General features: G+C 38.2%; 1 protein-coding gene across 1 annotated transcript; it reads left to right on the forward strand.

Moving 5' to 3' along the window:
• The first annotated feature begins 3845 nt into the window (after positions 1-3845).
• On the forward strand, positions 3846-23044 carry KIF11 (kinesin family member 11). Its single transcript, XM_057381087.1, has 22 exons — positions 3846-4408; positions 7392-7524; positions 7634-7731; positions 7813-7891; positions 8221-8406; positions 8488-8612; positions 11161-11251; positions 11441-11683; positions 11806-11901; positions 12592-12680; positions 13193-13280; positions 14050-14238; positions 15430-15637; positions 15904-16076; positions 16371-16493; positions 17326-17484; positions 17880-18019; positions 18639-18918; positions 20058-20280; positions 20508-20662; positions 20982-21098; positions 21779-23044. Exons 1-22 carry the CDS (start codon positions 4329-4331, stop codon positions 21899-21901), a joined length of 3198 nt encoding a protein of 1065 aa, XP_057237070.1. The 5' UTR covers positions 3846-4328; the 3' UTR covers positions 21902-23044.
• Positions 23045-23802: the final 758 nt, after the last annotated feature.

Genomic DNA, 23802 nt, shown 5'->3' on the forward strand with positions numbered 1-23802 from the left:
GAAGGTCCCTAATTCAGGATAAACACAACAGCAACAACCAAGACATGAGTGTGTTACCAACATTATGCTCATACTGAACCCACAACACAGCACTGTGCCAGCTACTGAGAAGAATTTAATTCTATTCCAGCCAAAACCAGGACACATTGATGTTTATTCAAATCAGATTATGTTCTTATACTCTGACCCCTCTCTAYGTCCATTTATACTGGCCAAAAATTACATTCATATACTGTTTTGGATATGTTTCCTGTGTTTTAAAGGTTTTTTTAACAGGACACCCTCAGCAAAAGTAAAGAGGACTTTCAGTGAAATTCCTTTCTCAATCTAGTTCCTGCAACTAAGATTTCTTCCCCAWGAAACTTTAGTTTGTCATAGACAATTGGTGCTTTTGGTCCTRCCTTCTTCTGCCTTAGTGGAAAAACAGCTGTTGTCTAAAAGACCAAATGAGCCTGAGTGTAATTTAGAATAAGTGTGGAAATTATTAAAATACTCCCATGAAAAAGCTTTATGAAGTAGCAGTGCAGAGATCCCTCTTCAGGATGTGTGACATAAATGTACAGTGCAGGGAAAGTGATCTTCAAAGTAGACAGGTTAAAAATAATTTTGAATAAACCCAGTATTTTTTGTATGGCCCGAAAGCTGAGAGACAGTAAATGTGAAACTCTTAAGTACAATCTTGATAGGCTTCTAATGGAAGCATGTCTTTTTCACATAGATGAAATTCTGGACTAAATTCAAACTGTAATTGTATATAAAAGGGCCCGTAGCAAACTGGCCTCGGGCAGAAAAAAAGCATAACTCATGATGGCTATTTCCACTTTGCTTTGAAATAAATAGTAGCAATTTCTTGACAAGGCATATGTGAAAAAAAAAGATTGTCTATTGKCTGTTCTCATATAAAAATACTAATTTAATAGAATAATTAAGATAATGAGGCCATGGCAATATTTCCTGTTGACTTCAGTCAGTCCTGTCAAGTCTGTGTATTTCCAATTTTGCCATTCATTGTGTCTTTTCTTGTTACATAAAGAATGTCATCCAGCTGCATGACTTAACTGAAAATAGGTAACTGTATGGAAAATTACTAGCTTAACTCTGAGCTGATCACACAAATGCATATATCCCCGTATGTTACTGTTAATTTTTTATTACAGTGACTATAAAAAGATGTAAAAGTGGTACCATCTGTGTCTATGTCGGACAGTGATCTGGTACGCATGGCTAAAAAAAAGTACTCTTTTATTCTGTGTATTTTCCCTGGTTAGTTGAAACCAGTTCTGGTTTTAATCATGTTACATGCATTGAGTCCTTAATTTTTAACAATATGGTAGCTGTTTTACTGCATTGTATCTTTTTAACAGTGACATAATTATCCTTATACCTTGAGTGAAGGAAAACTGTCCTCAGCTGAGAATATACCAGTACTGTATGTATAAGTCCTTGTTGTTTAACTTGTCGTGTGTAGACAGCATAGAGTGTAGAATATTACTTGCTAACTGGTCAGGGTGTTCACAGGCTAGAAATTGCTTTTTGTTTATCTGAGGTGCAGGTAATTTCCCCTTTAATGTGAATACGCAATCAAGCAGCAATTTTTTTGTATGTCACTGATAGTATTAAACAGTATTAAGCTCTCCACGTGTTCCATACAATTGGTACATTGTGTAGCATGCTGGCAATCAAATCGGGTGTTACTAAGCCTTGAAGAAGTCTCACTCAATCTTATAATTTGTATTAATTATATCTCTCCATTATTATACCTTATATAACCTTTCTTCATTCTTAGGYAATAACGTTCTGTGTCAACAATTTTGCTATTTTTCAGGCCTCCATACCTATAATTCTCCAGGTGATCTGATACTGGCCCTAGGAAGACAGTGTTTGTTTTGCCTGTGAATACCACTATAATTCAAMGACTTTTTGTTGGCAAGCCTTAGTTAAAAATTGTCCTTTTTGATCCATATATGGGGATTAATAACCTCTAGTGAAGCTGTTACATTTGCTGTTGTGCGTATTATTGTATAATTTAGTTTTCTGTAATGTTTTTATCTCTCTTTAAAACAAATAAAACATTTGTCACATATGATGTACCTGTCTTCTTAAAGGCCATTCTCCCAAYCACTGTTGAGACTGTGGCCTAAATATTCTTTTTTYCTTTTTCTCATACTTATTTATATTGCTTGTGGATTGCTAGCTCCCTGTTACTCAGTTTCTGTGTATAGTGTACTAGTGTAAGAAAATGTACAACCTAGGCTATAAACTTTGTAAAACAGACTTGCAGACATTAAACTATAAGCTTTTTTAAGCTAATTTGATACCAGAAATATGTATTTTCCACTTACCACAACTATAGCAAAGGTAGCTATCGGCCAAGTTTAACTTTCAGTAATCAAATACATTCTTGTTGTTAAAATGCAGGTTTGAATAATCTCTTCTGTGTCTGCGGTAGATGTTGTATTTTGAGGAAAAATACTGCTTTCATATTAGAAAAAAAAAAAAAACAAGCAGAAATTGGAAGAAAATACTTCTTGTGTTCCAGTGCTGTCTTCTTTTGTATGATCCCCATGAAGGACTATAGATCAAAAGGTAAATATTTAGATTACTTGCAYTGCATTTGACTTTTCCATCTAGCASTAGGTACTACACAGTTGTTGGTAAAAATKATTTTTCCTCTTAGCATAGATAATACAGAAAAGCAAATAAAAATAAAGGTGATCTMAATATGTTTTCCATGGATTATAKTTATTTTCCTGSTTGTTTAAATCTTTACTTAGCTGAAGCAAAATGTATTGTTGTGMTTTTTAGTGTTCTTCATGCCYCATGTAAGACTGATTGGCTCTGACGTTGTTCTAACTCTTCAGATAAATGGTAGAGGAATACAGTGTGTTGTTGGTTTATGGCACTGTCAGAAAAATTACTGCAAGCCTTTTGGGTTAGGATTCATTTGTTACTAACTTTAAGAACTCACRGAGGAGAGAAGTATWRTAAGATTCAAAGCAGCTAACTATAGGGAAAGAAAAGGGTGTGGACACCTGCRAAATTATAGATGGGCAATCTAAATTTCAGAAATTGCGAAGGCCTAGAACAACAGMAAAACACTGTWGCACTGTAGGCCATAACAGGTACATGACAACATGGTAGTCTCAGATTCAACAGAAAAAGCACATCAGATCAGTTGAATCTCCTCTAACATCTGCTTTTTCCCTTCTACCCAGAAGACCTCTTATCCTGTCATAGATCTCCACCTAGCAAAGCTTTTAATAGTGCCTCAGAGGAAGCTCTCACAGGGAAGCCAGAGTGACATAAATGGAAAAGTGGTTCACATGATACAGTTTCAAAGTAAAAGAATAGGTGTGGTGCACTCATGATGCTTTGTTCTGAGCCTTTAACTACTTATTTTCATTCTTACATAAGATTTTCCCTCTACTCGATAAGGCAATACCAACCTGTAAACACGTGGAAATCTGGGCATAGAATGCATTGTGACATTGATGAGTTGTGCTGGAGACCCCCCAGAGTTAAAGCGYGCAGAAGGCACAGAGCGATGGGAGCAGAGCTCTGCAGGCATGGCCAGAAGGGCTCAGCTGGGGCGTCGGATCTGCATTGCAACCCCCGCCAGGGCACCACCGGCTGAGGGGACAGCAGGTGCCCGCCTGGGAATGGTGACTGCTGTGCCCCACTGTGTAAATAGAAACCTGATCGGTTATTTTTTTTTARCAGGCCAAGTAATGTTTCCATTCCACAAGGCATTGGCCAGGTGTGCTTATTTGTCGTGATGTTTAAAAGAAATCGTGGGCCACCTGGAGAGCTAGCGGGAGACAGAAGAACGGATGGCCGGAGGGCTTGACCTGTGAGAGATTACATAGATAACGTGACTGTTGAAGACTGATAGCAGGCGAGGGGTTCGGCTGCCCTCAGACCCGGGTGTCAGCGGTGGCTGTGGAGGAGGCGAACATTGTCTTGCTGGCTTTTCGCGGTACTGGCGGCACAGACACAGCCGTACGGCAGGCACAGGTGGGACTCTTGGGTAGAGCGTCACGGTGCAGGGGGATGGACAGCACAGGGGCTCGGGGAGTCCTSCCCGGTGTAAYTCTCCTCAAGGTGCCGGCAGAGGGCCCGGACGCTCAGGGCGGAGCAGSACCAGCATTCCCACCGCGCGCCACCCCCAGGATTTGAAATCCCGTCCCGTGATGCACCGGGCTCGCCGCTGATTGGCCGGGCCGGGCTGCGCGCGGTTCAAAGCGGCGGTGGCGGCGGCGGCGCGCGCGGYCGCTCCGAGCTCCGGCACCGTGGCRGTGTCTCGGCCCCCGCTCCGTTCCTGCCCCGCCATGGCTTCCTTCGGCTCCCAAGGCGGCGGCACCAAGAAGGACGAGAAGGGCAAGAACATCCAGGTGGTGGTGCGGTGCAGGTACGCGCGGCCGCCCTTTTTTTGGGCAGCGTTGAGGTCCGGTCCGCGGGGAAGCCCCGGGGAGTCCCGCGTCGGTGCCTCCGTGACTCGGGCCCAGGCGTTGTCTGCGCTATGCCCCCGACTAGCCGTGTGTGCGGGGGGCCGAGGCTGCCGCTTGTGACAGCAGTTGTGCAGATGTGGGTCGCTGCGGATACTTGCCCCGGGGTATCGCTGTGTCTGCCCGGAGCGATCGCTGTGGAGGGTCCGCCCGTAGCCCTTGTCGGCCTCGGCACCTCGCTGGGAGCCGCCTGTCCCGGGCGATGGTTGGGCGGGGGAAGCGGCGCCCCTGCCCCGCGGCCAAGCGGCGCTTCCGCACAAGGRAGGCTGCTGTGGGCCACTTGTTATAGCTTAAAAAGGCAGAAAAGCCCGTGTTTCCGAACTCGATTCCGTTCACACCCAGTATAAAGCTGCGTAGGAAGCTCAAGAAGAGCTAGGTAAAATAAGCATGACTAATATTCGAGACACACAAAAACCCAGGCAGAATTTTGCCCTTTGTGAGCTCCTGTGACAAGTCGCTGAGCTGTAACAGCTAAAATTGTTGCTACGCCCGCTGTGGTATATCTGTCGCATAACTTCATTGATGCAGACTTTCCAGTGGACAAGCAATGGGATGGGGCTCTACTGCTGCTGAAGTAATAATGACCAAATGTCTTGGTTGATGAGATGAATTTTTTGGTTTTTTTTTTTTGGTATGCAGTGATCAATTTCGTGTACACTAAAATTAGGTTCTCTCTGTAAGTGAATTCTGAGGTGACTTTAAAGCATTGCTGACTGATACTACTAAATCTTAAATGATCTTAAAACATGCATACTAAAACTGTAATGCTGGTAATACTTGAAGTATAGTGTCTCAAACACCTTTAGAAGCTGGGTTTTTTTGAGCCAGATCTGCAAGAATTAGCTTACATGTTATGTGTTAATGCCTTTTGTTGTCATATTCTCAAACCTATGAGCTCTGTTTTACAGAGGCACGATGAATATAGAAGTTAAAATAWATTTACCCTTATCTTTGCAATGCAACTGTAAAGCTTCTGAAACAAATGTTGTGGGATTGGTGAAAGTGTTGATGTGAATCGAGGCTATTGCAAAAGACTAAGTTTGTTAAAGCAATTGGGTTTGAAATACTGTCAGGACTAACAGTCCTCAGTCTTAATTGTTCTGGAATAGCTTAATTAAGCATTAGTATTAAGACTATAGGGCTTACTATGACAGTCGCATAAGGACTGTCCATGTAGTGTGCTGCTTTTGTTGCGACTCGAAGGCTAATTGCTGTGTCAAGAGTTGTTTTCTAACTGKTAAAAACTTTCTTGCCCACCCTTGCCTCCTGCCCTTTGTGGAGCTTTTTTTGATAGCTTCAGTTTAAACTAGTTAATGTTTCTTCCACTTTGCTGTTTTCTTCTGCATTGAGTCAGTTTGTCCTTATCTTGCAGATCTGTAGGTAGATGCAATTGTGTTCTTTGGTGTCCTGATTTGTTTCTGAAACCCGATCAGTCTGAGCAAACCAAAAATCTCTTCAAGCAACGCATTTGCTGGGCTTTGGTAAAGCACGAATTTGGAAACTCAAAATGCATGCGCTAGCATTGTGTTAATATACATAATGTGCTTCATACCTAAGGGCATGAACCTGAGATCAAATGTCACTATGGCATACCAGGCAGCTGCTTGTGTAGTGGTGATGGTGATGAACTGTACTCCTGCTTCAGTCCAGCAAAATTGTTCCCCTAATATCACAGCTGTGGGCTATTGCACTTCCTSTGATGGACTGGTTCAGTGTTACATAGTTATGCAGCAGAATGTGTTCCTTGTTCAGCCTTCTGTTACTTTAAAAGTTAYGAAACTGAAGCTGGTACTTGCTCCTGTGAGCAAGATTTTTGTGATCTTCTGTTGTCATCAGTGGATCTTGCACCCACATGTCTCGTGGTCTGTTTAGCATCTGACACTTCAGCTTCAGTGCTGTGTTGAGGAAGAAATGTTAGCCGCAATGTTCAGGAAACTCAGGAAACCATATGCTTGTGGGTTTTTTGTGTTTTGTTTTTTTGGTTTTTTTTTCTTTAGCATTATAATTTAGCGAGCATCTAAAGTGTCTCTAGTGTCAAGATACTTTAAAGACTGAAAGTTATAGAAGTTATATTTTCAAGTTGACTGCTCAGGTCAAGAGTACAGGTAGTGTAGACATTCAGTGCAGTAGGACTAATAGATGAATAAAATAGGATTCCATGCTTTTTAGGTAATTTCCATACTTTTCAGGAGAAATTGTGGCTAATGTCCCTTTAAAGAAAATGGTATGCACCAAGCTTGAAAGCTTAAATTAACTTAGTGATGAAACAAAATGCTTACCCTAAAGTTTAAAACTTTTATTGTGCCTCTATTAAACCTTTTTGTTATGATTTACTTTTAATTAATGTGGACCTTCCCCCCCAATCTGATGTTTTGTCTGTCTTACTAAATACTATTTGACTGCATCATCTTTTTAAATGTTCTGGTATTGCTGTTTACTGTCCTGCAATTAGTAGGGTCCGTTGGTATTTCTGGTGCTTTAGAGTGTTATATCATCAGCGTTTGATTCACTATAGCATTACGTGCATGTGTGTTTTCCTTTTTTTTTTGAAGGCTCCAACTGTTTGGTGTGTTTAATCTTCTACCCCTTCAATTGAATATATTCTAATGCCTGTTAGCTTATTAAAGATGTGTATGTAACAAGCAAAAAGCTATAGATACCTGAGTTGTCTCACAGTGGATAAAAGGAGAAACAGGGTCTGTAAACTGCCAAATTGTGGCATCTTTTCTTGAACAATTATTAAACAGATTAAGTTTAAAACTTTGTTCGTTATGCCCAATTATGCTATTCTGGATCCTTAAAATGAGTGATATTACTGCTTGTTCTTATTATATTGTGTTGTTAGCAATGAATTAAATCCAGTATTCCTGACTCCTGTCTTTTTAGGCCATTTAATGCCTCCGAACTTAAAGTGAGCTCCTATGCTGTYGTAGACTGTGATCAAGCAAGAAAGGAAGTCAGTGTCCGCACTGGAGGAGTGACAGATAAGACATCAAGAAAGACTTACACATTTGATATGGTTGGTAACTGCTGGTCAGTTATGGGGATTGTAGAAACAAGCTAGTACATAGTGTGCTGGTCTACATTATTGTATGGATAAATGGGTTGTGTTGTCTTGGTGTCAATAGGTTTTTGGAGCTCAGGCAAAGCAGATTGATGTGTACCGGAGTGTTGTGTGTCCCATTTTGGATGAAGTTATTATGGGCTACAACTGTACAGTGTTTGCGTAAGTAAGCCAATAATTAGGTTTAGGAAATTTTACTTGTATTTTAGTTTCTTATTTACGTTTTTATTTTTATTCTCATAGTTATGGCCAAACGGGTACTGGTAAGACCTTCACAATGGAAGGAGAGCGGTCACCCAATGAAGAATATACTTGGGAAGAGGTATATTTTTGCTCCTGAGATTTCTGTTTCTGTACTGTAGTTCAAAGTTAGAAACTTTAGAAGGCTAAAGAAAACCAAAAGTGGATGGCTTTCAAATTCTGAAGCAGACTTTCCTTAAATGTTTGTATATTAACAAATGGTCTCATTCATTTATATGAAAAGCACTAATTTACATCTTTAATGTGTTGCATTCAACTCTTGGTGACTTTTATATGCAAGGTCATCTTCATTSTTGTTTATATGCAGTCAGACTGTTTAATGCAAACTAGCTTTAACTCCAAATCTCTTTCAGTATATTTACAAATTAAATATTTCTTTTTCATTTATAGGACCCTCTAGCAGGTATCATACCTCGTACATTGCATCAAATATTTGAAAAACTCACAGAGAATGGTACTGAATTTTCAGTGAAAGTCTCTCTTCTGGAAATCTATAATGAGGAGCTTTTTGATCTTCTGAATCCTACTCCTGATGTTGGAGAAAGACTGCAGATGTTTGATGATCCTCGCAACAAGGTTRGTGCTACAAAATTTGTTATCTTGAGGCTTTCAGGATTGTTGAGAGACTTATAATAAGCATGTATTACTTTCTGACAGAGGGGTGTAATTATTAAAGGCTTGGAAGAAGTAACTGTGCACAACAAAAATGAAGTTTACCAAATCCTGGAAAGGGGTGCAGCCAAAAGAACAACTGCAGCTACTTACATGAACGCATATTCCAGGTACAAATCTTCCCCATTTCAGAAACTTTGTTTTATTCTTTATAARAACAGAGCCTTACCAAAGAAGTAAAAAGCTAGTGCAAACATGACATCATCTTGTGATTGTCTGTCGCAGCGCAGACTATCAGATGTGGGTTAGAAGGCAGAGTTAGTTTCTTCCTTATCATGTGCTGTGAGATGATTGCAATAGGCTGTGAAGAGATGGCGTTTAACCCCAGCCCGGAGCCAAACTCACGCGACCACTCAGTCCCTGACCTGCAGGATGGGGGAGAGAATTGGAAGGGTAAAAGCTGGGAAACTCATGGGTTGAGTTCAAGAGTGTTTAATAAGGACAGCAAAAGCTGCACACGCAAGCAAAGCATGAAATTAATTGACTGTTTCGCATAGGCAGGCYSGTGTTCAGCCATGTCCAGGACAGCAGGGCCCCATCACGGGTAATGCTGACTTGCAAGATAAATGCCATCACCCCAAATATGTCCCCACCCCACCCCTCTCCCACCACTTTATGTACTGRTCATATGTACATTCATGGTGTGGAATATCCCTTTGGTCAGTTKGGGTCACCTGTCCTGGCTGTGTCTCCTCCCAATCTGCTATGCACTCCGGGCCTCCTCACCAGTGTTGCAGCATGAAAAGCCCTGCTCAGCAATGACAACAACATCTCTGTATTATCAATCTTGCATGCAGTTTAAAAAACACCCCCATACCAGCCACTCTGAAGAAAACTAACTCCACCTCAACTAAAATCAGTACAAAGAGCATTATAAAATCTGAATGCTTCTCAAGTTAAAAATGAGCAAGCTGTTTCTCCCCATGTGGTTTTTAAAATAAGCTTCCCCTCTTGTTAAGAGTTTTCATACTTTGTAATTAATGTATCCTTTGTAAATATGCAGTGTCTATTTGGGACAGTAGCCCTGGGATTCCACCTAAATCTGGCTGAGATAAAAGCATTGTAATGCTCTTAATTAGACTTCTAGAATACTGAAGTTTAARTATAATTCAAAGTTACGAATATTTTCAAAGCTTTCTATGCTTGTGAAAACAGAAGACATAAGTGAAATAGATTGTGTGTACTAGCATAAGATGTACTTGCAATAGATATTTTCAAAAAGAAGGTTCCTTTCAATTTTGAAAGATTTTTGGTTGATATACCTATATCAGAGTGGTGCGTTGTCTTTATTCTAGCTGTTCTAGGTGGTTGGGTGTTTAGGATAATCCTATTTACTAAATAAACTTGGTGTAAGAGTCTTGAGTATCCTTTCTCACCACCAGTAGAAAATGATACTTTAGGATTTGTTACTGAAGTTGGAATTTCAAAATACTGCTAAGATCTGCTTTTTACAGATCAACACAAGACCCTCATTTCAAAATCTGGCTTCTGCAAAATTTGCCAACTAGGTTATGGAAGTTGGGCATAAGGTAGTATAGCAATAAGAGCTGCTYCATATGATTGCAGGTCATAGAAAGTAACAGAGGCCCCTGGGTCAAAAATAGCATTGTTTTTATTACTGCCTTCACATTCTTGAGCTGCAGATGTGATCTCTGTCACTGTGAGCAAGTAGTGACCCAGTGTTGCAATAGTACGGAATGTACCCTGTTTGTATTGTATTTTAATTTAAAGGTACACTGAGCATGTATATCTGCTGGGGGAAGGCAATGGRTATTTTCTACCACTGGTTAGAACACAGAATTTGTTTTGTCAGAGATTCAGGGAATTTAGAGAATTCATTCTGCCCAAGTTGTTTTTTAATGTGTGGCCAAACTGGTYTAATTTGATATCTATGGCTTTCTATATATGTCACCTTCCTATAGTAAAAAYTTACTAAAGGAATAATCTCAACCTAAAACCATCTTTACCATGAGAATGGTAACCGTAGAAAACAGTGGAGGCACTGGAACATGTTGCACAGAGAACTGCCCCATCACTAGAAGTGTCCAAGGCCAGKCTGGATGGGGCTTTGAGCAGCCCAGTCTAGAAGAAGGTATCCTTGCTCATGGTAGGGGGATTGGAGCTGGATGAAACCATTCAATGATTCTATAATATTAAACTRTAATAATATTTTTGATTGAAAAATTAATTGAGCTTCTAAGTTTTTAATATTGGATTCAGCTAGTTGCTCAATTTTCTTAGCCTGAATAAAGAAATTTATGTTCCCTAATCTCACATTCTGTGAAATTGTTCTTAGCATAATGACTAAAAAAAAAATCTACAAGTCAGTTTTGATTAGATGCTTGTGTGTTGAGAATACACAAATGTAAGCAAAACCAAGGCATGTAACTTGATTTTCCTTRAAATAAGTTAACATTTATCAGGACTGAGTGAGTCAAATGACATCCAGTTCGCTTGGATTTAAAATATGGTTTTAAATACCATATTCATATGTATACACACAAAATTATACTTGGCAGAATAACTTTGCGTATTGGAAATGTAATTTGGAGTTCATAGGCTAAATGTATTTCCTATAAAGAGTGGAGAACTTGAACAGTCTTATAACAAGTAGATATTTGGCTTTAATGGAACATCTGAAACTGGTTTCTTTTGCAGCCGTTCCCACTCTGTGTTTTCAATTACCATCCATATGAAAGAAACAACGATAGATGGAGAAGAACTTGTTAAAATTGGGAAGCTTAACTTGGTAAGTATTTGATTGAAGTGTCATTGATAGTCTTCTTAGTCATGAACTAGAATTTATTAGAGCTTTTTTTCTGATAAGGGGAAAAATTATTGTTTTCATAAACTTGTAAGCACTTTTATGTGTTCTGCAAGATTTTGGGGGAAGCATTCTTCAAGGTGATCTGAGACAGAAGCATAATCTGCCTTTCAGGTTGATCTTGCAGGAAGTGAAAACATTGGTCGATCTGGGGCAGTTGACAAAAGAGCTCGTGAAGCTGGAAATATCAACCAGTCTCTACTGACACTAGGAAGAGTTATTACTGCTCTAGTGGAAAGAGCCCCTCATATTCCATACAGGGAATCTAAACTCACAAGAATCCTTCAAGACTCGCTTGGAGGACGGACGAAAACATCAATAATTGCCACAATTTCACCTGCATCTGTAAATCTTGAGGTAAATTTMAAGTCTGAAAACCTATTCCTAACATAAATAATATATTTTGCTAATGATAGAAAAATATTAATTAATTCCTCAGCTTGACGTAGTATTACATCTGTAACATCTGTTTTTCCCAGGAAACATTAAGTACACTGGAATATGCCCATAGAGCAAAGAACATAATGAACAAGCCTGAAGTTAATCAGAAGCTAACGAAAAAAGCTCTTATTAAGGTAACTAGACATATATCTTAAAAAATAAAGTTACAGGTTAAGTTTGAATTTTTTTTTTTTTTTGTTGAGGTGGTCTTTGGGCAGGAGTTGTAAGTATGGGAGGAGCTATAACTAGTAGCAATGCTTTTCTGAAGTTATTTTAATTACCGAACTGGTGCTTTTAAACTAGAGCTGCTCTGCTGGTACAGCATTAGTCCCTGCAGATATTGGAACTGTTGATAAGCCAAGTTGAACAGAGGGCCATTGCTACTAGCTGTGACTGTGGGTATTACACGTTTGCAAGTTATTGGAGAGCCATTAGATGACACTGGATTTTTTTTTCTGGAGTTGCTGTATTAGCAGGTTCATTCCATAGAAGGGGCCTAAATTAAAGTGAACTTGTCAGTAAGTACAAGTGAAGAGCCAATGTAAAGTAGCTCTGCCCCTAAGGAAACTGATTCCCATTGTAAGCTGCTAAATGCAACCAAGTGTGACCTTAAAATGGAAGGTTTCAATGCTCTACAAACAGCCAATATATATCCAGTGGTATGAATTTAGATGGTACTATACTGAACTTAGAAATGAAGTGCTTTGCTCTTGTGTTTATGCAAAACTTCTGTAGAGCACTACGTTTGTGAAGTATTTTTTAAGCTGAATATTGAAACCAGAAAGGAAATTCTCAGGTTTACAAGTGATTGTTTCTTTATGCAGGAATACACTGAAGAGATTGAGCGTCTGAAGCGAGACCTTGCTGCTGCACGAGAAAAAAATGGAGTCTATATTTCCCTTGAAAACTATGAGTATGTCTGCAAAATTTCTATAAAATCACTAGCAACAAATCTCAGATACTGGTACCTATCCTTGAACAGCAATACTTTCAAATCTATTTTCAATCCAGAGAGTTGAAGATGGTTAGGAAAACTTAATTGTTTGGTCATCTTGTTCTTTTGAAATTAATTACTTCACAGGTAAAATCTAATAGGCTTGCTCTGAGGAATTTAAGTATAATGTGTGAAACTTACCATAAGCATTACCCAGCAAGCAGATTTACATCACACAGCCTTTTTTTCAGTGGAAGCACATACAGGAAAGCAAACTTGATATGCTTCACTTTTAATAGGGCTAGTTTGCAGAGAAAGTTTACAATGGAAATTTATAATCTTAAAGTCTTAAATATTTTCTGTCTTAAGTGAAAATTGCCTTCTATTCATATAGAAATTAGCAATACTTTTTGAAATTACTGAAAATGTAGTGTAAAATCTTGAAATTGCCTCTTACTGGACTAATTTGTTTATTTTAATCCTTGCTTGAGAGCCCTTAATGGAAAGCTGACAATTCAGGAAGAACAAATTACTGAGTATATTGACAAAATCAGTGTCATGGAGGAAGAAGTGAAACGAGTAAGTGGTGTTTTTTAACTGTGGCTTAAATCTGCCAAAAAATCGAAATATTTCATTCTCCTTTCAAAAGGAGGAAAGAAGTTTGAGGAAAGAACAGTCAGAAGATTCTTTTCGTTGTTTTTTTGTGTTGTTGATCTTAAAGTTCCCCAATTAGTCAAGCATGGAAGTTTCCTAATCCTTGAAGTTAGGAATTTGAAACAACATGTATGAAATTAGAGGTTGCAGTATTTATTTTTAAAGCTGTTTTCATGTCTACTACCATAATTTGCTTTGCTGATTTTTCAGCAGAAARTCTACTTGTAATATGCTATCATCTGACAGGTATCTACTTAGGAGCAAAGAATGAGGGGAGAGATGTCATGAGCTCCTATTAACAAATTACATGAAARTTGGAGCTCCTTGTTTAAGAGAAATGTAGATGTTAATTTGCTGGTATATGTAACTCCTTTATATAATCAGCTTTACTGACTCTTTAGTCTATCTAGTTATGTTTGTTCTGTGGGATTCTTTTCCTTGTGCTGTAACACTAGTTTGCTCTTGTATTTTGAGTGGGGAAGCAAGGGGTTATTACAGTGAGAATGGTGTTGGCTTGATATTTTCAGTGATTGCAGAGACTATACAAACTTGTAGTTTAAGACCTGAGTCCTGCAGCTGAAATTACATTGCTAGCTGATAATTTGCCTTCTGGCATAATTTGAGAGTGTTGAAATGAGACTGTCAAGTTTATAGAAAGTGGTGTTGCCTTTCTGATTATTGTCTTCCTGTTTAGGTCACTGAACTATTCAAAGTCAGTAAAAATGAACTTGAACAGTGTAAAACAGACCTGCAAATCAAGGAGAAAGAGCTAGAAGAAACACAAAAAGATCTGCAAGAAACCAAGGTTCAGCTGGCTGAAGAAGAATATGTGGTTTCAGTGTTGGAAAACACTGAACAAAAACTTCATGGCACAGCTAGCAAGGTTGTCCCAGTTCTTGTACCTACTGTAAAACAGSTTCCTATGTTTAGGAGTTTCTTGGGCTATTCAAGGAAACCGATTGTTGCAAAAGCATGATGAGAGTGTAATGAGACCTGAATTTAAGATGGAAACCTAGGATTAGATTGCAGGACTTCCTCTGTGGTAATATTGACAGTTAACTGCTGAACACTCTGGCTGGTCTGGAACGAACTTTCCCTCAGTCCAGTTTGTCACAGGAGTTCCAGTGCTTTGCAGTATCTATTATCAYGAGTTGYCAGAATAAGTAGTTTTCTTTCAAAATCCTATGACTGGTCTTGAAAAGCAGTAAGTTATACATAACTGAATAACTTGCTCTAGTGGAGCATGTCCCACCCTGTCCATGGCAGGAGGCCTTGGAACAGGAACTAGATGGTTTTTAATGTCCCTTCCAAACCAAACCATTCTATGAGCCGGGGTAGAAAAATAGTAAAAAGCTTTGAATAATATTACCCTGGCACCTCTGTGTTTTAGAGTATGGCTTTGATATGTTTGTAGATTGGTAATAATTATCAAAACAGACGAGSCAGGAAAGAGAATGTTGTGCTATTGGAACTGCAAAGTAATTAAACTTGTATCTTCAGGCACCGTGGCTGAATCCAACTGGCTTTGCAGTTTGGATTCCTGCAAAACTGGGAGGGAATGCCTTGTTTTTACATGTGGGTTGTGGAGTGTCTGTGTGAGGCAAATAGATCCAGAAATTATTTATGGTCGCTACAAAACCAGGATTCCACTATTTGTATGAATTTAAAAATAATAATCATGGGACTCGTACTGGAAACCTCTTTGAGTACTGTATTAAAGAATATATTTACTCTCAGATGTTCAGAATGAGTTGAAGTGCTCAGGTATTTTTCAGTTACTATTCTGGTATAAATGATACCTTAATTCCTTAARTATTGAGGATGTAATTTATTAATTCTTTGGTTTTAGAACTAGAACGAATGGTCTTTAGTAGGTAACTTTTTTCCATGTTTTAAAAATATAAATTACATAATGCCAGGGTCCAGAGCAGTTGTAATTTGATGAAATAAAAGGAAATACCTGTCTTCCTAGACAGTTAGCTTCTTTAACTCAGAACTATTGTTGCTTTTCCTTATGTAGTATATGCTTGCCTTCTTGTTTTAAGACTTACTAAAATAACTCCAAAAATTATAGTTGCTTAGTACAGTTGAAGAAACTACAAGAGATGTATCTGGGCTCCATGCGAAACTGGACCGTAAGAAGGCTGTTGATCAGCACAATGCTGTTGTCCAGAATACATTTGCAGGACAAATGAATGCTTTGTTCAGCAAAATACAAGATTCAATTACTGAAAACAGTTTGAAGCAGCAACAGATGTTGACATCTTACACAAATTTTATAGGTAAGTAATACCTGTATCAGGAGTCACCCTGAATTTTTGCAATAGTAATCTCAAAACACTGCTTCCTAAAATGTATCTGTTTTAGGAAAGAGGAAGGRGTTTTATTTAAGCAATGTGATGATTACAGTTGCATCAGTAATAATGTATCTGGGATGATCCACAGCCTTCCTGTGCTGTAAGGATGCAGTAAGATGATGAGCATTAAAAGACTTCTTATCTTACAGGGGAACTTTAAAAAAATTTGTAATTCTTCATTTCTTTTGCAGGTGACCTCTTGTCTACCAGTTCTTCTACAGCAGATATTCTTGCATCAGTTGTATCAACATCTTTTGCCTCTCTTAAAGAACTGGTGTCTACTGAAGTTTCTCACRTATCTGAAAAAATAACACGGCATGAGAATCTGTCACTTGATTGTAAAGCTGAGCTGCTGAGATTAATTGTTAGTACATTTACATACTTTTACTTAAATATTTGAAACTGGTTTTGATCAAAAGGGGTTCTGTAACTACATAGATTTTTTTTTTCTGATGTTCTTTTCCTGTATCTGCTTCAGCACCTGGCCATGATTGTGTCCCTCCCCACTTCCCCTCATGTATCACCCCCACAATCTGTAATATACTRTATCACATATATTGTCAGAACAGAGCACATGTATGTGTACATAATAGCTTCTTACAAATGTAGATGAAGGAGCAGCCCTATTCTGGTTTACTTTTTTTTGTTCTCTTCCTAGGAGGAACATGAAACTGGATTAGGAAGAGCAGTAMATAGCTTGACACCAGTGGTGGAATTTGTCTTGGGATTAAACTGTCAGTTTCAGAGTAATATGAAGAAATATTCTGCTGTGGCTGACCAGGTAATGCACCCTCTTTTCTTTCTGGTCTTCTATTTTATTTAATTTACAGAAAACATGTTCTTTGTTTTTCTGCAGTATGTCAGAGTGTTTCCACTTCTTGTCTGGCCTTTTTCCCTTTATCTTGTCCCATAAGTCCTACCGTTTAACTAACTTTCAGGCTTTTTTCCTCTCCTGAGTGTGGTAAATTTGCTTGTTATCTATATTGGCACAACTACTTGCCTAAGCACCACCATAGAATGGTAAAACGTGGATGCTTAAATCTGTATGTAGCAAATATTTGATAATACATTTAATATATTCTCACCTGTATTTTATAAAGCTAAAAAAAATACCAAAACCAAACAAAACTTAGACAAATCTTACCACTCCAAATATTTTCTGTTGTCATACTATAGTATTTCTATAGTCCCTTTGATTCCTGGGGAATATGATGTTTTATCTTGTTARCAACCATAAGTCCAAGAAATGCTGCACTTTGATTGAAGTCCTTTGCTTCAGTTTATAAATCTAGTCTGTCTCGTGATGCTTRTGTAGAACTTCAGCCTTACTCTTTAATTTTTTTCCTATTTTGTCATAACCAAGTGTTTGTTTCTGGTGACATCTTTCTCTTGCTGAAACATTTTCCCCTCCTATCAATTACAGTTCATGTGAAATCAACTCCCCTTGTCAAGATGCTTTTTATTGGTTTTCAGACTTAGACAGCAGATATTCCATTACTGCCTTTGACATTTTTTTGGGGTAGAGTTGTTTCTRTATCAATTATGCTAGGGAAAAACATCAGTTTCTTAAATAAAGATATAAGTATCTAAATGTAAATCTTTTTGTTTTGAAGATGGAGTGCCATAAAAAGGAAATGGATACCTTCTTTGGAGATCTTTTTCTCACTCTGAAAAAAATACAGGAAGAAACGGCYAGTGGTTTTGCTCAGCTCCAACATAATTGTGACAGTTTAAAGGAAGAAGTGGAAGTGATGAGGTCGGCACATAGAAAGGTATCCTCAGACTAAGAAGACAAGCTAACACCAAGTGTGATTGTTTGCTTTGATTTAAACTCTTATGTGTCCATTATACTTGCTTCAGAAAAAGTGTTAGGAGGACAGTAACTGGATCCTAATTCTATTTAGCTTTTGTTAGGCTGCTTTAGGTAGTTTATGTAGAAATGTAACAAAAAAACCCTTCCCTTTGCTGTGATCATGTCCAGTACATGTGCATTTACATATGTCTCCAAAAGCAAAGTGTCTGTRTCTTCACTACACAACAATTGTACCTTCTGCTTTAGAATTTCAAAACCCTTCATTTTCTGCATTTTTAGTTCAGGTGTTCAAGTCCCTTAAGATAGTTACAAAATGYAGAATAACAGTGAAACTTGTGGTATTCTTCTTAATAGAGCGCAGACAAACTGATGTCTTCACTGCAAAGCCARCTCGACCTGTTTGCTCAGGAGACTCAGAAGAACTTAAGTGATGTACTCACAAAAAATGGAAGCCTGAAGACCACCATCACTGCTATGCAAGAAAATGTTCACCTGTAAGGAGCGGATTATTTTTGCTGTACACTAATGCAAGAAAATCTGTATATGAARAGAACTTCAAAATTGGATGCTCTTCATATTTGTGTGCTTATAAAGCCTGCTGGACATGCCCTGCATGTCAGAGCTGAGTTCTGCCTCACMGTTTGGCTTTCCCCAGAGTAAACASTAGTTCWAAAAGGCTTTCCCTTGAACTTGTCTCCTGAGYGTGTTGCCATAAGCAAGAATCATTTTGGGAGCAATATGCTGAGGAGTATCCCTCTGTGTCTGGACTTCAGGACTCTATTATAAAGGTTTAGCTTGAAGCATAATAAGGTATCTATTGCAACATKCTTCATTCAACTGAAGACTGAATAAGTAAGGTCATGCTTAAGTTGYTTTTCATTTGTGGTTAGGGTCTTTTGGTTCTCTTTTGGTTGGTGGAGGTTTTGCTTCTTTTTTTAACAAACCWAACTGCTACAAGTGCTGCAGATTTACTAAACAGAAGAACAATATTACATTTGACTGGTTTGATAGGATTGTGCTATTTCACTGGTTCTTGTCTCATATTTCAGAAAGTATATTGTGTTAAAATCTACCTTTCAAAATCTCTGAACTTTTACAAATACGTTTTTGCAGGAAAACTACAGACCTGGTCAGCAGTACAAATTCCAATCACAGCAAATTTACTGCATCGCTGGATAATTTCTCTCAAGAGCTCAGGAGCATAAATGTTGAAAACGAGACAATGCTGGAAGAATCCAATGACCGCTGTCAACATCTTCTCAGCAATCTCAAAAATGTGTCTCAGGATACCAATACATGGGGTGAATTTACAACTGCTCAGATGGTCAACTTTACTAATCAGCAGCTATTGTCATTCAAGGATGAGAAACAGCAATTTCAGTGTTTACAAAAGGTACCTATAATCATTTGTAGTCTAATGCAACATCSTGGGACAAACTTTACTGCAGAATTTGTAGAGGGGGCAAAAAAGTTTTTGGTTATAATCAAAACAAAACTGTGGGGTTTTTGATAGCAGACTCATGTTGCGGAGCTTAAATATATGTAATTAGAGGAAATCAAAAGCCTAAATTAAGAGGAAAACTTCGAACTTCGAGTGCAAATAACCTCAAAAAATGGTGTCGTGATTAATGCCATACAGCTAACTTGCATTTGTATTCTGGGCGTTTTATATCATCTTGGTAGTGATTATCTCTAAAGCTTTATCTACCAGTGCTGTCCCTGGGATGTACACAGAGTGATCAAATGCAGGCTATTTTCCAGAGAATGCAAATCACTTTATTGGTCAGATTGAGTTCATATGGGAGAAAGCATTTCTTTTCAGTATCTACAAGTTGTGGCCTCTGATAAGAGTTTATCTCTCAGGTTTGGGGGTTTTTTTCATTTCCATTACAAACTTCACATCCCACCCTTGTTTTACTGTTGTAATAGGCCATAAAWTAGGCAAATMCTATTTTGCAAACTTCCACAAGGAAAAACTCAACTAGAAACTTTCATCACCRAAAATTGCACAGAATATTCTGAGTTGGAAGGGAMCTCCAAGGATYGAGTCCAACTCTTAACTAAGGCTGCATAAGCTTTTGTAGTCTCAAGACACCTCTGTATCTGTTGTATCTGCTGAATACTTCAGGGATTTCATTTCAACAGGAATGGCATATTTTTCTTTTCCTCTACACATGCATAGAAGTTCTAGTGCTTGTAGGATGCTCATGTTCAGTTGAATATCCGAGTTCTGTGCAAGGCTTGTGCCAGAGGCATGAGGAGACTAATCTGAGCCAGATGGCATCATCTTTGTTCTTATGACTAGCCTTCTAAAATGATCATACTTTCTAAGAAACTGACTCTCTCCTGAAGATAGTTCTCAAAATGAGAGTGTAAAACTGGCACTGAAACCTCTCAATTTGAGGTCTCTCAGTTGTTTCGTTTCAGGTCATGTCACAAATCATGCACCACATCTTAGAAATGAGGCCATAACGTTACCTTTCCTGTTAGCGTGGTGTTTTTAGTTTGGTTGTTTTTTTGTTTCATTTTCAGAAAAATGAAGAAAACTGTGATAAAGCAATAGCTGAAATTGCTGACCATATTGGCAGACAAAAGGCTGCTGAGGGGAAGGTACTAAATGGCCTTCTTGATCAGATGAAGGTGGATCAGGAGATACTTGTGGAGCAGAAGCTGGCACTTAAGGAGGAAGTACAGCATGGACTAAYTCAGGTTAATGGTTTCCTGCAAGAGGATCTTAAAGTGGATGTTCCAACAGGTATTCAAGCAGGTTGGGGACAGAATGGTCTTACAGAAAACAATTTAAGTACCAGAATTCATAAGTGAAGGTTAATGGGGACATGATGTAATAGCAGTCTTACCTCCTTTTTAAGATGTATGCAAAGAATCATAACTGAACAAAGCATGATTTCTTTACTGAGTTGGTGTAAAATTAAGATTCTGAAGTTAAGGCAAACACTGAAAAGTGCAAAATCTCCATTAAAGGGACAACTCCACAGAGAAGAAACTATGTCTATCCAGTCACACTCATAAGAACAGAGCCCCGGGAACAACTTCTGGAGCAATTAAGGCAAAAGCGACACAATCTTGATGCTATGCTAAGCAGCATGATAAAGGAGGTGGAGGATGATGCAGATAAGGTATGTATATAAATGGCAAATGAGGTTCTYAAATGAAGATTTCACATCTTTGAGATTTTTCATGCCCTTGTGGAGAGTTGACTGGAACCCTGGGGCTGCTGTAGCCTTTGTATTTTACTCAGTGTACTTGGACTCAAATGTGCTAAACTTTTGACAAAAACATTCTCTTGAAAAATAAGCAATAATATTAATGATTTCGATTTCATTTCTATTTTTGAAAGATAAATTTCGTGTCTTTTATAGATCCGGTCATGCTTAATGTATTTATTGAGGAAATTGACATGCTAAATACATTTTTCTGAAAAAATTTCTGTTTTAGGACCTGTTGGAAGGAGAAGGGGAGTTGCAAGAATCCAGTGAAAGTCTTGCTTGTGACAAATACTTAATGGATACAAACATATATTGCCACACAAATGGTGGCATTCCTTTTTTCCAGGTAACTTCCACAGATAAGCAAAACAGCTGTGTATTTGAGGGAAGAAAAATTATTGTTCTGTAATAGTGCAATACTGTAAAAGTAGTTTCAAATAACTTCTTGTGTTTTTGTGTAGTCTCACAACTTCTTTACATTCTGTAGAAAATGCTTTGTTAAATTTGAGTTAAAGTAACAGCAGATTCTGATAGTTAATAGTGGATAAAATAATGCAGATCTTTGACAAGCTAGACAGACAGTTGAAAACTCCTCAGCAAATAATCCTGCATGAAAAAAATTGTTATAATTTGCTAGACACATACTTGTTAATGGAACAGTTGAAATTATGTGGAGTATTTTCTCAGAGGCCCGGCAGAAATATTGAGTCTTCATGGGGTTTGGGTTTTCTTACTTGCTTTTGACCTTTTTGCTCTATCAATGTGTCAGTATAAACTTCTTGGTATATATATGTCTGGGAGTTTTCTTGCTGGGGAAAGCATGTTTTCTTGTTGTGGGTCCTTTAAAATCAGCAGCCGATTGCTTCTGTGTGTCTACAGGCAATTTCTTTAGTAAATATTAACTCCTAAAAAGGTTTCTATGTCAGTTTTTTTTCCCCAGAACACTATGTACTGCATTGCTCATGAGCAAGAAGCTTTTAATTTCTTTGTATTTCTTTAACATTGGGTATTTTCTTTAAATCCCAGCACAAAAGAAGTCTCAAAAAAGGTAAAGAGAACAAATCTGCAGCTACAGTGGAGAACAAAATGGAGGAAATGACGGAAGAGATTCTTCAGAAATCTAAGCATCCTTTAAGATTGCTGAATTAAGATATATCCTCTGCAGATCCCTGTTTTTAAATATTTTTATCTTACTGAGCCATAATGTGTTTTGGTTTTTCTCAGTCTCTCTGTATCGTGATATATTGATGCAAAGTTGAATCAAACAATTTCCTTGCTCAGTCTCATGCCTTGGTCCCATTTTTATAAGTTGCAGCTTGTGAAGTTTTAAGAAAAAAAAAAACCCTGCAGATTATGGTGCTGTTATGTTAAATATATATGTATGTTGTTAAGTAAATAATTTTCTGTTTTCTCAGTAGATCTAAAATACCAGAAAGGGATGTGGAAATATGCTTTGTCAGCATTATCAGTTACCATTTTATGAATTAAATGTAAATAAGTGTTCTGGTTTTATACCTGCTTTTTATACCAGTTCATCTTTTTTGACTGTGATGCTTCAAATAAATTGATCCATGGAAAACAAATGTACAAGCACCTCCCTCAGAGTAAAACAAACTTACCTAACTTTMTTATGGTGCCCAGTTTAATTTAGCTAAAACCTTATCAGCTATGTCATAAGTCTTGTGCTGTCATAAGAGGTTGGTTCTCTCCCTGATTTCAAGAAAAACAATAGCTTTATTTCAGTGCCTCTTCATTCTGTGAAATCTAGTCTTACTGCTGGGTCTTGGGCTTTTTGTTTGAACCACGCAGTCCTTATCTTCCTCTTAACTTGGAGATGTGAGGTGTTGGTTGGGACACAATGCCAATCAGGTAGTGTATCAAACTGGCAGCATTCCTTTAAGATCTAGGTACTTAATATTAAAACATGCAAAYTTGGTTACAAATACAGCTTCTCTGATGTATAATAACAGTGAWTTTCCAGTAACCTATAGAAGCGTTTGACCAGGTGCTCTTTTCATGCTCCTTACCTGGAAATCTGATGAAAACTTCAAGCTGCAACATGCTGAGGAAGTAGACAAATAGGATTATGATGGGAGTAAGGAGAAACACTGGAAGACAATCTTAATTACATTGGAGCACTAGTCTTAGATAATTACATCACTTAGAGATTGTTCACTTTTCTATAATGAGCTTACAGGCTCACATTGATGTTTCTTCAAATGGGTCATCAATGTATTTATTTTTCTTTGACCAAATATGTCAACTAGTTAAACCCTGGGCACCATTCAAACAGCATTTTTCTTTGACCAAATATGTCAACTAGTTAAACCCTGGGCACCATTCAAACTGCTAGAGTCAGGAAGACATAATTTGAAGTGTACCCTTGCACTGATTCTCTGAACTGTAGCAGGAGAGAGACCATTAATCAGTTGTCTGTCTGAATACCTATCTTGCCTCTTATTATTTATCCTCTTTCACCACTGTGGGCAAGGCTAATTGCTTTCTGACTGTCCAATAGCAGGAGGAAAAGGATTAATGCCCTTTCAAAAGACTAAGAAGCACAAAGAGGGCTTTGTTTTAGGGTTTTTTTGTTAAGTGGGATGCATCTTAGTATCTTCTTGGTACCTTCTCCTGCTGTATGGGACTTGACACTGGAAACTACTTCATTCTCATTTCAGTGTTTTTGGAGTACGGTCAAATTCTGGCACCTGAAACTTAATGGGTTTAATTTTCCAGAGTCTAGGATCCATTTTTTTTGTACCACATGCCTGTTAGCACTGACTCGATACTCACGTAATCTTTCACAATGGTTCAAGAAATCATTTATTAGCTAAAATCCAACCCCAAGGGTTGACCCCACAGTTCTATTCAATAACCTAAACCAAAGGGAAGAGGCTTGTACAAGCCTTGCACCCTWCTATGTTTTTCCTGTGGAGGTGACAGGATTAGTATGAACAAACAAACTGGAATAGGCAGTAATTGAGGAGGCTTGCACGCACAAAATCATGCTGTATTTTGTGCTCCCTGTCTTTATCCTCTCTGAAATGCTG

Source organism: Malurus melanocephalus, unplaced genomic scaffold, assembly GCF_030028575.1.
Source record: "Malurus melanocephalus ecotype Western Australia unplaced genomic scaffold, MMel_1.1 scaffold_12, whole genome shotgun sequence".
NCBI classification, from domain to species: Eukaryota; Metazoa; Chordata; class Aves; order Passeriformes; family Maluridae; genus Malurus; species Malurus melanocephalus.